The 13,439-nt window shown below is 41.3% G+C and overlaps 2 protein-coding genes across 6 annotated transcripts in view; one reads left to right on the forward strand and one right to left on the reverse strand.

The window, feature by feature from the left end:
- The window catches only part of GPR137C (G protein-coupled receptor 137C), a 52,699-nt gene extending 43,139 nt beyond the window's left edge, over positions 1-9,560 (reverse strand). The window contains exon 1 of the mRNA XM_060098107.1: positions 9,162-9,560. Coding sequence (XP_059954090.1) covers positions 9,162-9,560 — 399 coding nt within the window. The remainder of the gene's footprint in view (positions 1-9,161) is intronic.
- A 639-nt stretch (positions 9,561-10,199) lies between these two features.
- TXNDC16 (thioredoxin domain containing 16) overlaps positions 10,200-13,439 on the forward strand; it is a 116,340-nt gene continuing 113,100 nt past the window's right edge. For 3 of the 5 annotated variants that reach the window (XM_060098108.1, XM_060098111.1, XM_060098113.1), the window contains exon 1: positions 10,206-10,398. The gene's annotated coding sequence lies outside the window, so the exon portion shown is untranslated. Of the gene's footprint in view, positions 10,399-13,439 lie in introns of all 5 variants that reach the window. The other 2 variants (XM_060098110.1, XM_060098112.1) reach the window with 2 other exon arrangements.

Below are 13,439 nucleotides of genomic sequence, written 5' to 3' on the forward strand. Positions count from 1 at the left end.
GTGCCATTTGGTCCATAATGTTGCTCAAGTGCTTGGTTTCTTTATTGATCTTCTGTCTGGATGTTCTATCCGTTATTGAAAGTGGGGCATTGAAGTCTCTTACTGTTATGGTGTTACTGTCTTATTTCTCCCTTCAGTTCTGTCAATATTTGTTTTATATGTTTAGGTACTCTGATGTTGGATGCATATTTATAATTGTTTTATCTTCCTGGTGGATTGACCCTTTCATAATATAATAATATAATGTCCTTCTTTGCCTCTTATGAGTTTTTGACTTAAAGTCTATTTTGTCTAACTAAAGCAACCCCTGCATTCTTTTGGTTACTATTTGCATAGTATCTTTTTCCATCCTTTTACTTTCAGTCTATGTGTACCCTTAAATCAAAAGTGAGTTTCTTGTAGACAGCATACAGTTTGGTCTTTTATATTTTTAGTCCATTCAGCAACTCTTATGTCATTTGATTGGGGAGTTTAATCAATTTACATTTACTTACTGGAAAGAAACAATTTATATTGCTATTTTGTTGATGTTCTTCTATTAGCTTTGTAGTTCTTTGGTCTGTTATTTACTCTCTTGCTGTCTTCCTGTTTTGTTAATTTTTTTTCATATTGATATACTTTGATTATTTTCCATTTTAATTTTGTGTAACTTCTATAGTGTGTGTATGGTGTATGTCCATGTGTGTGGTTACCTTAAGGCTTACAAAAAATATCTTATGAAACAGTCTATTTAAAGCTGATAAATTCAACTGCATACAAAAACTCTACACTTAAACTTCTTCCACCCACCCTCCAACATTTTATTGTGGTCATAATTTACATCTGTTTATCTTGTGTATCTTTTAATATATTTATAGTTATTTTAATATTTATTCTTAACTTTTATACTAGAATTAAAAGAGATTTACCCACCACCATTATAGTAATACAATATTCTGTATTTGTCTATATATTCATCTTTATCAATGAGTTTCATACTTATGCTACTGTGCTGCTTTTTAGCATCATTTTGTTTCAACCTGAAGAACTCTCTTTAGCATTTCTTATAAGACAGGTCTAGTGGTGACCTTCAGCTTTTGTTTATCTGGGAAGTTCATGATCTCTCTATTTTTTGAAGGCTAGTTTTGCAGAGTATGTTATTCTTACTTGGCGTTTTGTTGTTGTTGTTTTCTCTTAGCCCTTTAATAATATTATCCTGCTCTTTTTCTGGCCTGCAAAATTTCTGCTGAAAAATTTCTAGTCTTGTAGGGGTTCCCCTGTATGTGACAAGTCTCTTCTCTGCTTTCAAAATTCAAAGGCCTTTGACTTCTGATAATTTGGTTATAATGTGTCTTGGTGTGGATTTCTTTGTATTCTTTTGACTTCTTGGATCTGGATGTCCATTTTCTACTCTAGTTTTGGGAATTTTTCAGTCATCATTATCATCATCAAATAAGCCTTCTGGTACTTTCTTCTCTGTCTGGGATTCAATGTGTATATTGATCTGTTTGATGGTGTACCATAAGTCCCTTTAGTTTTGTTCATTCTTTTCCATTCCTTTTTCTTTTCTGACTAAATTATTTCCAATGACTTGTCTTCAAGTTCACTGATCCTTTCTCCTGTCTGATATCTAGTTTGTTGATGACTGCTCAAGTGAATTTTTCACTTCAGTTTTCATGTTCTTCAGCTCCATGATTTCTGTTTTGTACTATTTTTTTGTTTTTGGCTGTGCTATGTGGCTTGTGGGATCTTAGTTTCCTTACCAGGGTTTGAACCCATATCCCCTGCAGTGGAAGAGTGAAGTCCTAACCACTGGACCACCAAGGAATTCCCTTAACATTTTCTATCTCTGTTGAAATTTCTCATGCTTTGTTCTCTTGCCTGTAGTTAGCATCTTTATGACAGTTATTTTGAATTATCTATCAGGTAAATTATATACCTCTGTTTCATTAGGGTTTCTGGAGATTTATCTTGCTTTGTTTGAAACATTTCTGCCTGATTCTTCATTTTTCTCAACTCTCTGCATTACTGTCTGTGCATTAGACAAAATAGGTACCTCTCCCAATTTCATGGACTGACCTTGGACAGTAGAACACTGTCACCAATCAACTTGTCCAGAGACTTTGGGGGCCTCCACCAACTCTTTCCCTCCTCAGGGAGTAGCAGGAAGCTGTAGTTCTGGTTTGTTCGTTCTGTGCTGAGGAAGCAGGGGAGCTATGGTGTCTGCCAGTTCAAATTGCTGTCTCCATTCTTCTCCAGGTGTCTAAACTGTACTGAACCTGTCAGAGTTCTAAGACTGGCAAGACATAAGCCTGATCTCTGGGGAGCCCCCTAAAAAAAGCTGGGGTGCTGGACATGTGAACTAACCCCTTCCCTCCTCTGGGAGAAGCTGAGACCTAGGAGGTCTCTTCCCAATTTTATGGCACTGTGCTGGGGTCAGGGACTCTGACGAGAGTCTGTCCCAAATCTCCCTACTGGTTTTGGTGATTCTTGTTTTGTGTTCACCTGCAGTGCAGGAGCCTTTCATTTCTGGATTCCTCACGAAGGGAATTTGTGATTTGTTGCTGATCAGTATGTTTTCAGGGGGATGGAGGGTCCATCACCATTTTGCTGATGTCACTCCCAACTTGGCTTTTATTTCACCCTTATTATTGATAGTTTCATTGTGGGTAGAATTTTGCTGGTTATTTTCTCTCAGCATTTTCAAGATGTTTCACCATCTTCTGGATTCCTTAGTTGTTAATGAAATGCCAACAAAAACTAACTTTCATTCCTTTGTTGGTAATATTATCTCTGTCTAATTGTTTTAAAAACATTTTTGTCTTTGGTATTTTGAGGTTTTACTCTTTGTTCATTTTCTTTTAACCTGTCTTGGGTTTTTTGGGCTCTCTGAATTTGAAATTTGGCATCTTTCATAAATTTGGGAAAACTCTAAGTCATTATTCTTTTAAGTAATTTCTCTGAAATTCTAATTAGGTATACACTGGACCTGCTCATTATATCTTCATTCTCTCTTAATCTCTTGTTCATATTTCCATCTTTTATTTCTCTGGGCTATATTCTGGGTGATTTTTTCCCTCAGATCTTTGAGCTTAATGATTTCTTTTCAGCTATTTAATCTGTTCAGTTCATTTCAGTTTCTAATTTTAATTGTATTTTTCATTTAAAAAATGATTTTTCTCCAAATGTGCCTAGTCAATTTTGATTATTTCTTTATCATATATCACCAGTGTTTACTTACTTAAATCAGATAAGGGAATATTTTATACAATCTATCTGATAATTCTGACATCTTCAATCTTTGCAGGGAAGAGTCCCTAGAGTGATTTTTCATTTTGAGCTCATGTTCTTTCAAATTTTATTTGTCAGGATTCTGGGAGTATAGTACACTCCTCGACAGATTATTTGCATTTGCTCCTTCCAGGTCCTTGAGGTTTCCACCAAGCCAGGATTTTTCCCCCTCTAAAATCACAGAAGTGTGATTTCAGGCTTCAAACTTGTGTAAAAATAAGCTTGTTATGCATTTTCAGAGAAGACATTTCTTTCCTCAATTTGTACCTCCTTCATCCAGAACCAAGGCAGAGACAAGCATAAATCCCACCACCAACCTGTGAGGACCTGCTTATTTTTCCCATAATTCATCCACTGAAGATGTGTGTTCCGAGAGTCCTGGCATTAAGTTGGAGGGGATGAGTTCTTTGATTAGACCTCACCACAAGGTATTACCTCCTATGTCACCTCTTCAGAACCCCAGCACATTGAAATCCAGGCTTTAGGTTAGCAGGAAGCAGCTAGCAACTACCCCCAAACCCAAGACAAACATCTGTGTGGTACTTTATAATTTCATATTCACTTTTTTTGTGTGGTTTCTTGTCTCTGAGGAACTTCCTCACTTACCAGCTCAATCATTCATTGAAAGGGATTAAATGCTCTCTGTAGCATTTTAAGGCATTTCTCGGAATCTCTGTTCAGCCAGATGGCCCTGGTTTCTATTTCTATAAACTAGGAGGCGAGGGTCATATGCTGAGTATGAAGGAGGAAAAAAGTTTGCTGGAGAGTGGAAAAGGTTTGAAATGGTGGAAAATGGGAAAGCAAGTTAAATAGTGAGCACTAAATAATAAACAGTGTTAATGGTATTCAGAAAAGTTCACAGGGAGCAATCACTTGACAAGACTTTATAGCCTGTGGGCTATGCAGTAGTCTCATTTCTGATACATATTACATTAGCCATAAAACCTTGGACAAATCACACCTTGTTTATATCTACCTATTTCATAGGGGTTATGAAGACAATTGTTATGAAGTGCTTTGAAAATATTAAATCACACAGAATGTAAGGTATTGTAATCAGGTCTTTGCCATGGAATTGTATCTCAAACTCTTGCTTCACAGATGATCTCAGGAAAAACAGAATCAAGTTAATGGATAGAATAGTTTAGAAGATTTGGATAAAAACAGTTCATAATCACAGTTATGGATAAAAACCCAACATTGACAAAACCACAATTTCCAGTAAATAGTAACTGACTCATGATGTGAGACTTGCTTGTTCTGCAGACTTTTCTGTTTAATAGAATTTGTTGAAATCAAATTAGCAAAGCCCTAATTATCATGGGCCATTTGCCATGATATAAGAACAGTTTTGCTAAGCAAAACTCTAATATATTAAAGTGGCTTCATTAGTAAGATTTTACCTGTAGTAATCAGAAGTAACTAACTAAACCAAGAAAATCTAAGAGAATCTTAGCATTCATATCATAAGCAATCTTTTAAGCAGAAAATATAAAGATCCCAGAAAGTACACAAATAATTTACCTCACATATTCATCAAAATTAACTCTCAAATTTTAGATAGCTAAATATTTTCAAGATTTTGGCCTTTTCAAGATTGTAATTCAAAAATATATTCACCATTGTTCTATGACATTAAAGTATGATAAAATAACTTCTTATCCTTAAGGAGTTTCTATTTTAGGTGGTAGAAATACTTTTGTGAGAAATCACAGAACATTATAACAAAACCAAAGTACCTGTTAGGTTACACTCCATGTTATTTGACATTCCATCAATATTTGGAAGAATATATCCAATGTCAGGGACAATGATAGCATCCATGAATGTAAGAGTTAAGATTCTGAATTTAATTTTCCTAGCTGTTCTGGCATTGTGATTTAGTCACTGCATTTTATCCCGATTAAGCACCTGGCACTCATTTTACAAAATTGCAAGAAAAAATGTCAGTATGGGTCTTGGAGATGAACTCATTGATTTTGGCATGCATCAACAATACTCCAAAGATAGTATACTATCAACACTCATTTTTAGTCCTTTTACTTGTTCCAATGCTAGGTAGCATGTTTTATCACATAATTTGTTTTAAAGACTGAAACCTTCTCTGTTAAACATACAGGAGTGTGAACCGTTCTCTGGTAAAGCACATGTTCTATTAATCATGCCGGAAAAAGTTCAATAGGTGTTTTAAACTCAGTGTACAGGTTTTTCCTTTTTTTTTTCCCAACTATCTGCTTCCAGGAAGTTAAGTATGGTAAATCCAATTATTTCAGAAAGGGCTACTCCCCTCATCTGAATTCCATTCAAGTGTAGTCAACAAAAGAAAGAGTGGTTTAGGCAGTCTTAACTTTTTTTTTTAATATAAATTTATTTTTTATTTTATTTATTTTTGGCTGCGTTGGGTCTTCATTACTGTGTATGGGCTTTCTCTAGTTGCAGCGAGGGGGGGCTGCTCTTCTTTGCAGTGTGCGGGCTTCTCACTGCAGTGGCTTCTTTTGTTGTGAAGCATGGGCTCTAGGCACATGGGCTCAGTAGTTGTGGCTTGCTGGCTCTAGAGTGCAGGCTCAGTAGTTGTGGCACACGGGCTTAGTTGCTCCACAGCATGTGGGATCTTCCCGGACCAGGGCTCGGACCTGTGTCCCCTGCATTGGCAGGGGGATTCTTAACCACTGCACCACCAGCGAAGCCCAGTCTTAACTTTTTGAAAACTTATTTTTAGAAGAACTAGCAAAACGTATTCAAAGTAGTAATGGTTGTTTTACTAACTTTATTTTTACACTGCTCTATGGTTCTTTGTAACTAAGTCCTTAAAGTTAGGATGTTTTTAATTAGTGAGAAATGGACACAACAAATGCTTTAAAGAGGTCAAAAGTAAAATGAAGTTGGCATTTAATATGACAGTAAAGACAGAGTGATTTGGTAATCAAGAAGCACAACTATTTAAAACAGATATAAGGGCCTTTTGTTAAAAAAAAAGTCAAATTTTAGTTAAGTTTTGTTTTTGTCACCATGTAGACTTTCCCTACCGCTTTGCTATAATACAAAGAGCTCACTGGGGGGGATTCTCTGGTGGCGCAGTGGTTAAGAATCCGCCTGCCAATGCAGGGGACACGGGTTCGAGCCCTGGTCCGGGAAGATCCCACATGCCGCGGAGCAACTAAGCCCGTGCGCCAGAACTACTGAGCCTGTGCTCTAGAGTCTGCAAGCCATAACTACTGAGCCTGCGTGTCACAACTACTGAAGCCCGCGCACCTAGAGCCCCTGCTCCACAATGAGAGAAGCCACCGCAATGAGAAGCCCACGCACTGCAATGAACAGTAGCCCCCACTCGCTGCAACTAGAGAAAGTCTGGGCACAGCAATGAAGACCCAATGCAGCCAAAAATAAATAAATAAAATAAATAAATTGATTAAAAAAACCCCAAAGAACTCATTGGGAAAGCTTTATTCATGCAGAATGATCAATAAGAAGTGTGCTTCCAGTTACTTGAAATTGATATAAAAATTTGAATTCAAATACTATTTTAAATATAGATTCCTTTGGATTTTTTCTAATGAATATGGAAATGATTTCTGGTTAAAATCTCTCTTTAAACAGGTTGAAAATTTGTTCAAGTTATAGTTATGTGTCTTAAAATTGTTAATTTTATTTAAAAAAAAAGGATAGACAAACAACATACACTCTTTCTAGGAGACACTACAAAATGAAACTTTAGTCCAGCTTCTTTCCAAATTACGTTTTCTAGGGTAATAGAATCTTATTGCTTTTTAAAAAGTACATGAAACAAACAAGAGATCCATTCAACAGGAAGACTTTTAGACGTTTAAATTCTCCGTCACTAGCTTGGAATAACAGCAATCAAAAGACTGAAAACCCAATCTGGATATTGTGTAGTTTATGCCGAAGAAGTATACTTTTAGAATTTTGAGCTTAAATACAGATGCTTTTTTTCTATTGTGATAATGTTTAGTCACATTGTGTTTACCTCAGGGTGACAGGTATGACTGATAGAGGGCACAAGGGGACCTTCTGGGGAACTGAAAATGCTGTATATTTTAATCTAGTGGTGGTAACATGATTGTATGTAAAATTTCACCTCGCTGTATACTTAAGCTTTATGTACTTTATGTTATATGTTATATTTCAAGAAAAAAGTAAAGAGTATTTAGCTACTTTATGAAATGCCCACCAATTATTTTACGATGAGTCATTAATATGACTTTGTTAGTCAAAAATGCATGGGGAAAAACAAATTATCTGATACTCATGGCCTAAGGACTGCTAGTCACTCTGAGGTAAATTAACTATATCTGAAGCTAGAGCAAAGCTTTAGTGATGAGATGTCGCTGGTAGTGTATCAGAAATTGTGTCAGGAAGAATACAATGTATCAGCTTAACTATGAAGGACTGAAGCGTTATAACAGTTTAAACAACAACTAGAAGATCAGAACATCTTCAAATAAGTGACATGACTATGGCATGTTTATTTGATTTATGATTACCCATGCTTTTGACTTACTGCTTCTTACTGTTTGGGTTTTTGTCATTGTATTGCTTGGACTTCCAAATGATGGGGAATTAAAGTTAAATTAGTTTTGTTGCCTATTCTGAACTGTTGTTTTTAGTGTGGTAAAAAGCTGAAGTTATGACTGTGCTTTTAAAATTATGCATTCTACTTCCTAGCTATTATGGGAGAAGAGAGTTGGTTTACGTAGGGAATATAAACACTTAATCTGCCTCAAATGTTTTTTTACTTTTGCTCAGAACTATGTTAATTCTCATCACCTCCAAAAGCCTTTGAGAGGATTAGCTGCATAGACCAATATTGTTCTATATTAGTCAGTATTAAGCATATGATGTCACCTTGTTTCCTCTCCTCCTCAAGATTTTTTTTTTTTTTGCGGGGAGGGCGGGGGAATTGTTTTTTTTTTTTTTTTGGCAATTCTCAAAATTCTGTGGCTTAAATACCACTAGCTGGCACACATGATTGACAACCTTACACTCCCAAACCTGTTTGAAATGGGTTAAATACCTAAGTGCTGCAGAACAATGCAAACCAACCAGCAATTCCTCATAAAAGAGAAAGGGGGTGTGATTAGGTTCCGGCTATTAAGCAAGTTATTGCAAAAACAGTTTGGTGGTTTGTTTCTGCAATAGGCGCAGGTTAAGCTAGTATTTTCTCTCTTAATTAGCTCAAAAAAAAAAAAAGACTAGGCTATAAGAGGTAGGATAAATAGCTAAAACAAAACATGAAGCAAGTGGGGCAAACACACTCGGGGCTCTACGGAGGTCTTTATACTGATCCTCGACATTGGTTATTGCTTATTAACCCCGCCGGAGAACTATCGAATGGAATCTGTGTGAGGCTTATCGAGCCCGGGGAAAGGAGATGCAGGAGAGAATAAAGCTTCTAATAAAAGAAACGCAGCAACAATAGCAGAGGAACAGCTCTGCCTGGTGACGTAATGGCTGGCAGCAGTCCAGCTTCAGCAGAGCTGCTGCTACCTCAGCATCCAACCTCTCTCAACACAGTCCAGCTTCGGCAGAGCTACCGGGGCTGCTACTTTTTGCGATGCCACTTTGTCGGTGGCACCGACACCTTCCCTTAGAGGGCCAGGACGCTGAACAAAGGCTGGTCCTGCTGTTTCAAGTTGTCGGAACACATACTCTCGTTCACCCCCCGCAAGCCCCTCAGTCGCCGAGCCGATCGGCTGCTTAAGTTTAGGACGAGAACCCTGGCGCACACACCATCCGTGCCTCGGTTTCCCCCGGGCTGCTCTCGGGTCCGCCTCTCGCGGTTCGCACCCACCCCCCCACCGGTCCTCAGCCCGAGTTGAACTCGGCGGCCCCGCTCTCCCGCCCGGCCCCGCGTGCCGGTCCTCCCGCCTTACCTCCGCTAGGTAGAGGTTGAGGAGACAGAGCGTGGAGAACTGGAGACAGGAGGGGAAGCAGTAGAGCAGCCAGTGGGGGAAGAAGTGCAGGTGAGCGGGCGGCCGTAGCAGGGGCAGGGAGCCGCTGAGCGAGAAGGCGGCGGAGAAGAGGGTGGTCCTGAGCGCTGCCCACAGGAGACAGAGGAAGAGGCAGAGGCTCTGGTAACTCAGCCGCCGCTCACGGTACAGGAGCAGCCGCCACAGCTGCAGGTAGGCAAAGGCGAAGAGCGCGGCGTAGAGCAGGGCGTGCAGGATGCTCAGTGCCAACTGCACGGAGCCCGGCACCGCGGCGCCTCCGCCGCCCCCGCCGGGCGTGGAGGGCTCGCGGCCGGCCGCCGGACCCGGCACGGACGCCCTCATGAGGGGGCTAGGGGGCGGGCGAAAGAGCGCGGGAAGCAAGGGGCCGGACTCGGAGCCGCCGTCGAGGGGGAGAAGGATGTCTCCCTGACCCCCCACCCACCCCAACCTCCAACCCCAGGAAGCGCCGTGACAGGACCCGGAGCCCCGCGGAGAGCAGCCGCGGCTCCTGGGACCCCGCCTCCTCTCCCCGCCCCCCCGCCTCCCGGGGGGTCTCGGCTCCTCCTGCTGCGGCTCGACTCGGTAGCTGCAAAAAACAACTCTCGGCTGGAGACAATCAGCTGAGAAACCCGAGCATTTGAGGTGCTCGCTCCGCACCGTGGGCTCCCGCCGATTGGCCCAAGCGGGCTCGCCCCCTGCGCGCCGCGCTCGGAAGGCCACAGGCCGCTGGACCTGTCGCTCCAGAAGGCTAAGCTCTGATTGGGTGCCCGCTTTCCCCTCTTGCTCCTCCCCTTCACTCCCCACCCATGCTGCCGATTGGCCCAGCAACTGCATGGCCAGCTCGCGCCTGCGGGCGGGCTCGGTTGTTGCCTGTCACCGGGGCGGCTGTCGCTCCGCCCCCTGCGCTTCCCATTGGCTGGAAAGGCCTCACGTAAGACCCACGAGGACGGGAGGAGCCTCGCGGTTGTTTTTTGCCCAGCAGGCTGACTCCACTGAGCGGTGGAGGCTGCTGGCGCGGAGGGTTGGGATCGCTGCGAGCCCGCAGGTAGGGGGAGCGGTTCGTGGATGCCCGGCAAGCGAGGCATGGGCCCGCCCTCTGCCTCTCATCCTTCTTGTGGCGGGAACTGTCGGTCAGCCGTCCGGGTCCCAGCCCGCAGGTCTTGTCCTCAGGTCTCGATAGGTAGGTGGCAGCGCGGGTCCTGCAGGCGGGGGCTGTGGTTTCTGGCGGCAGGGATGCCTGCAGGGATTCAGACCTGGCGGCTCTCCCCCAGCAAGGACTGCACTGCCCAGCTCTGGAGTTTGGATTAGAAGGGGCCTCACCTGGATCCTTCTAAGGGACGTTTTGCTTTCTTTTTTTTTCCCTAGCGTGAGCGGCTAGTAAAACGGGAGCCCTTTTGTGGGAGAGGGCAAGGAATGAGGCGAAGGCTGAACGGAAGCTCTAAGTAAAAGAACCTCGCTCCCTCGGGATATGTCCCAGAAGGAAGAGTGGAATTAGAATGGGATGGATATGGAAGCCGTCTCAGAGTGGGGGGAAGGTGGGTCTTTGAAACTTAGAATTTGGAAAGATGCTGTGGGCATAAGTTTAGGCAAAACGGCAGAATCAGAATTTTAAGTCTTTGATGAATGTCTAGAGAGGAAAAGGTAGAATAGTCTGTGCTTCTTAAATTCCACATGTATTTCTTCAAGCCTTAGTCCCCTGTGTGGTGGATGGTGGCGCTATTTCTAGGGCTCAGAGATATACAAAACACGTGCTATATTATGTTACTGCTGTAAATGAGGAATAAATAGATCTTCCCAGGTATATTGGACTGAGATAATATTTGTTGACTTTTTTTGGGGGGTGTTTGGTAATAAAATGAGCAAAGTAGTGCAAAATGGTGAGGGAATAATTTGTGTTCCCCTTAGGATGGGTGGTATATCGCTAAATAAGTATCCCTGTGAAAGACAGTGCTACATTTATTGGTGCAACTAAGACTCAGCCTTTCCTAACTCACCATTCTAAGAAGAGTGTTGCTACTTTCTTTCCTAGCTAAGTGATTCACAGGGAAGGTAGAAGTCTGTTGTGCTCCAGATTGTGGGACAGTAGTTTACCCAGGCACCACATGCTGGTGTGTTTTGGATTCTTTGTAGGTGTGCTGACAAACTGTGATAGATGTTTAGGCCTGGCACTGTTATGTGGCGATCCCTCTGATGAAACATTCAGCTGAGCAGGTTGTGGTGTGCAGCCTACAGTAGGGTACAACTTGCTGTAAGAAGTTAACAGTCCTAATCCAACATCCGCGCTCTAAAGAAGGATCTCAGCTTTATTGGAATTGAAGACATTTGCCTCATGGATTCATAGGGAATGTGGTTAGGGCAGTACACAGTTCTATTTGAAAGGGGACAGAGTGCCCCGGACCCCAGTGAGGTAACTGATTGCAGTTACGTTCTTAAGCCCATAAATTAAGCATGAACTCAGAGTTATGTGCTTTTAGGCACTTGTCAAAATCAGGAAAGCCTCTTATTCTCTGGCATGACCTATTTTTGTATCTTCTATAATCAATGAATCAGGTCATGAATAGATTTTCACCATGAAGGGGTTTTTCTTTTTTTTCTGTATTCTTTACTCATAGTGAGAGTAAACAACATTTGGATAGCACCCATACTAGTTTTACATCTTTGCTTGTGAGACTTTTTATTCCAGTGTCATAGCAAATCGGAATAGCCGCTTTTTTTCCCCTTCCTTTTTTGGGGGCATATATATGGAGGGTGCAGGTAAAAGATTTTGCCCCACTCCCTTGAGGGAACTCTTAAGTGGAGAGATGTTGACTCCTTTTTATTGCCTCCTTTGGGTCTTAAGTGGTAAACTGTGATGAGATCTAATCAACATTTTATTTGAGGCTGGTTCATTGAGCAGGTTCTGTTCTCTAAAAGCAGCATTAAACTGTAAGCAAGCTAATTTTTGACAGAATGTTCCTACAGGAACTTTGTAAGCATTATATGCCCCATTTGTTGCAGAATATGAAATGTGGCTTTTCCCAGAGAATGATGCCTGTAGATCTTGGTGTAATTTGTTTAATGTTTACAGGTGTTAATTTCCTCTCTTTCTTGAGAGGGGAAACCATTAGTTTTATGTTTAATTGTAAGGGAAATTTAGGCCTTTAAAGGGGAAACTAACCAAGTGTCTTCTAGAAAAGCTTGCTCCTGGGTAACCTAAAATTGGAAATATGTCCAAATGCACAATGGTTGAATATTGTTGTTTTGAGAGAGCAGATTAGCACAATGGTCTTTCAAACATTTAAAAGCAGAACCATTTGCCAAGTGTTATTATATATAGGACCCAATCCCAAAGTGTGATTGCTGTAGCTGAAGAGGGCCACCAGTTGCTCCACCTACGCAGAAAGGCAAATCTTTGCCCCCTCCTCTCACTAGCAAGATGATCAGTGTTTTTCTCTTGAAGTACTTCCTTGTCATTGCCCTTGGGGGCTTTCTCAGAATTCTGGTGCTGAGCAAAAAAAACTTTTGTTGCCTTTAACATTTTATTTGCAAGCTTTAGCCCTTTTTGTACTATAGCCTAACTCATCCATTCTTACAGTGCTTGTCATCCTCCTGTATTTGTCCTTAGTTAATGTCACATTTTTTTCCAACTTTTAAATGACCTGTGCATGCATACGTGTTTAGAGTTTAGGGATCAGGCAAAAGTTACATCTTGCCTACTAACTCTGATTAGTTCCACCAGGAGCGTTATACTGAGGAACTGAGGGCTCCTTCCAGCCCCAAAGGTTAATAAGAATCTGCACTTAGTTGTGAGGTGTCTGTGTGTAGGATAGGCAAACATTTGCCTATGACTTCCATTTTCTTTTTGTATTGGCACTGGTGTGGTAACAGTTGTATTTTAAAGAGTCATCTTCCCTTTTAGAATCTTTCTAAAGTGAATTTGGGTCAATTTCTTGTGAATTCTTTGAAATATACTGCTTTAAAAATCTAGGATATGTATTTATGTTCAAGTCACTCTCCTCTTAGCTGTTACTAAAACAAATAGGGCTAGGTTGGGTTATACTGTAATAACAACCCTAAATCTTCAGAGATTTAAAGTAAAGTTTATTTTACGTTAACACTGAGTTGGCTGGGAACCTTGCCCCATGTTGTCCTCTTTCTGAGACTTGGTTCAACAGAGAAGACCTTGGTTTGAGTGTTTTCAATCATCATAGCAGAGAAAAAAGTGTGTCATGCTTCATGATA

Source organism: Mesoplodon densirostris, chromosome 4, assembly GCF_025265405.1.
Source record: "Mesoplodon densirostris isolate mMesDen1 chromosome 4, mMesDen1 primary haplotype, whole genome shotgun sequence".
Classification (NCBI taxonomy): Eukaryota; Metazoa; Chordata; class Mammalia; order Artiodactyla; family Ziphiidae; genus Mesoplodon; species Mesoplodon densirostris.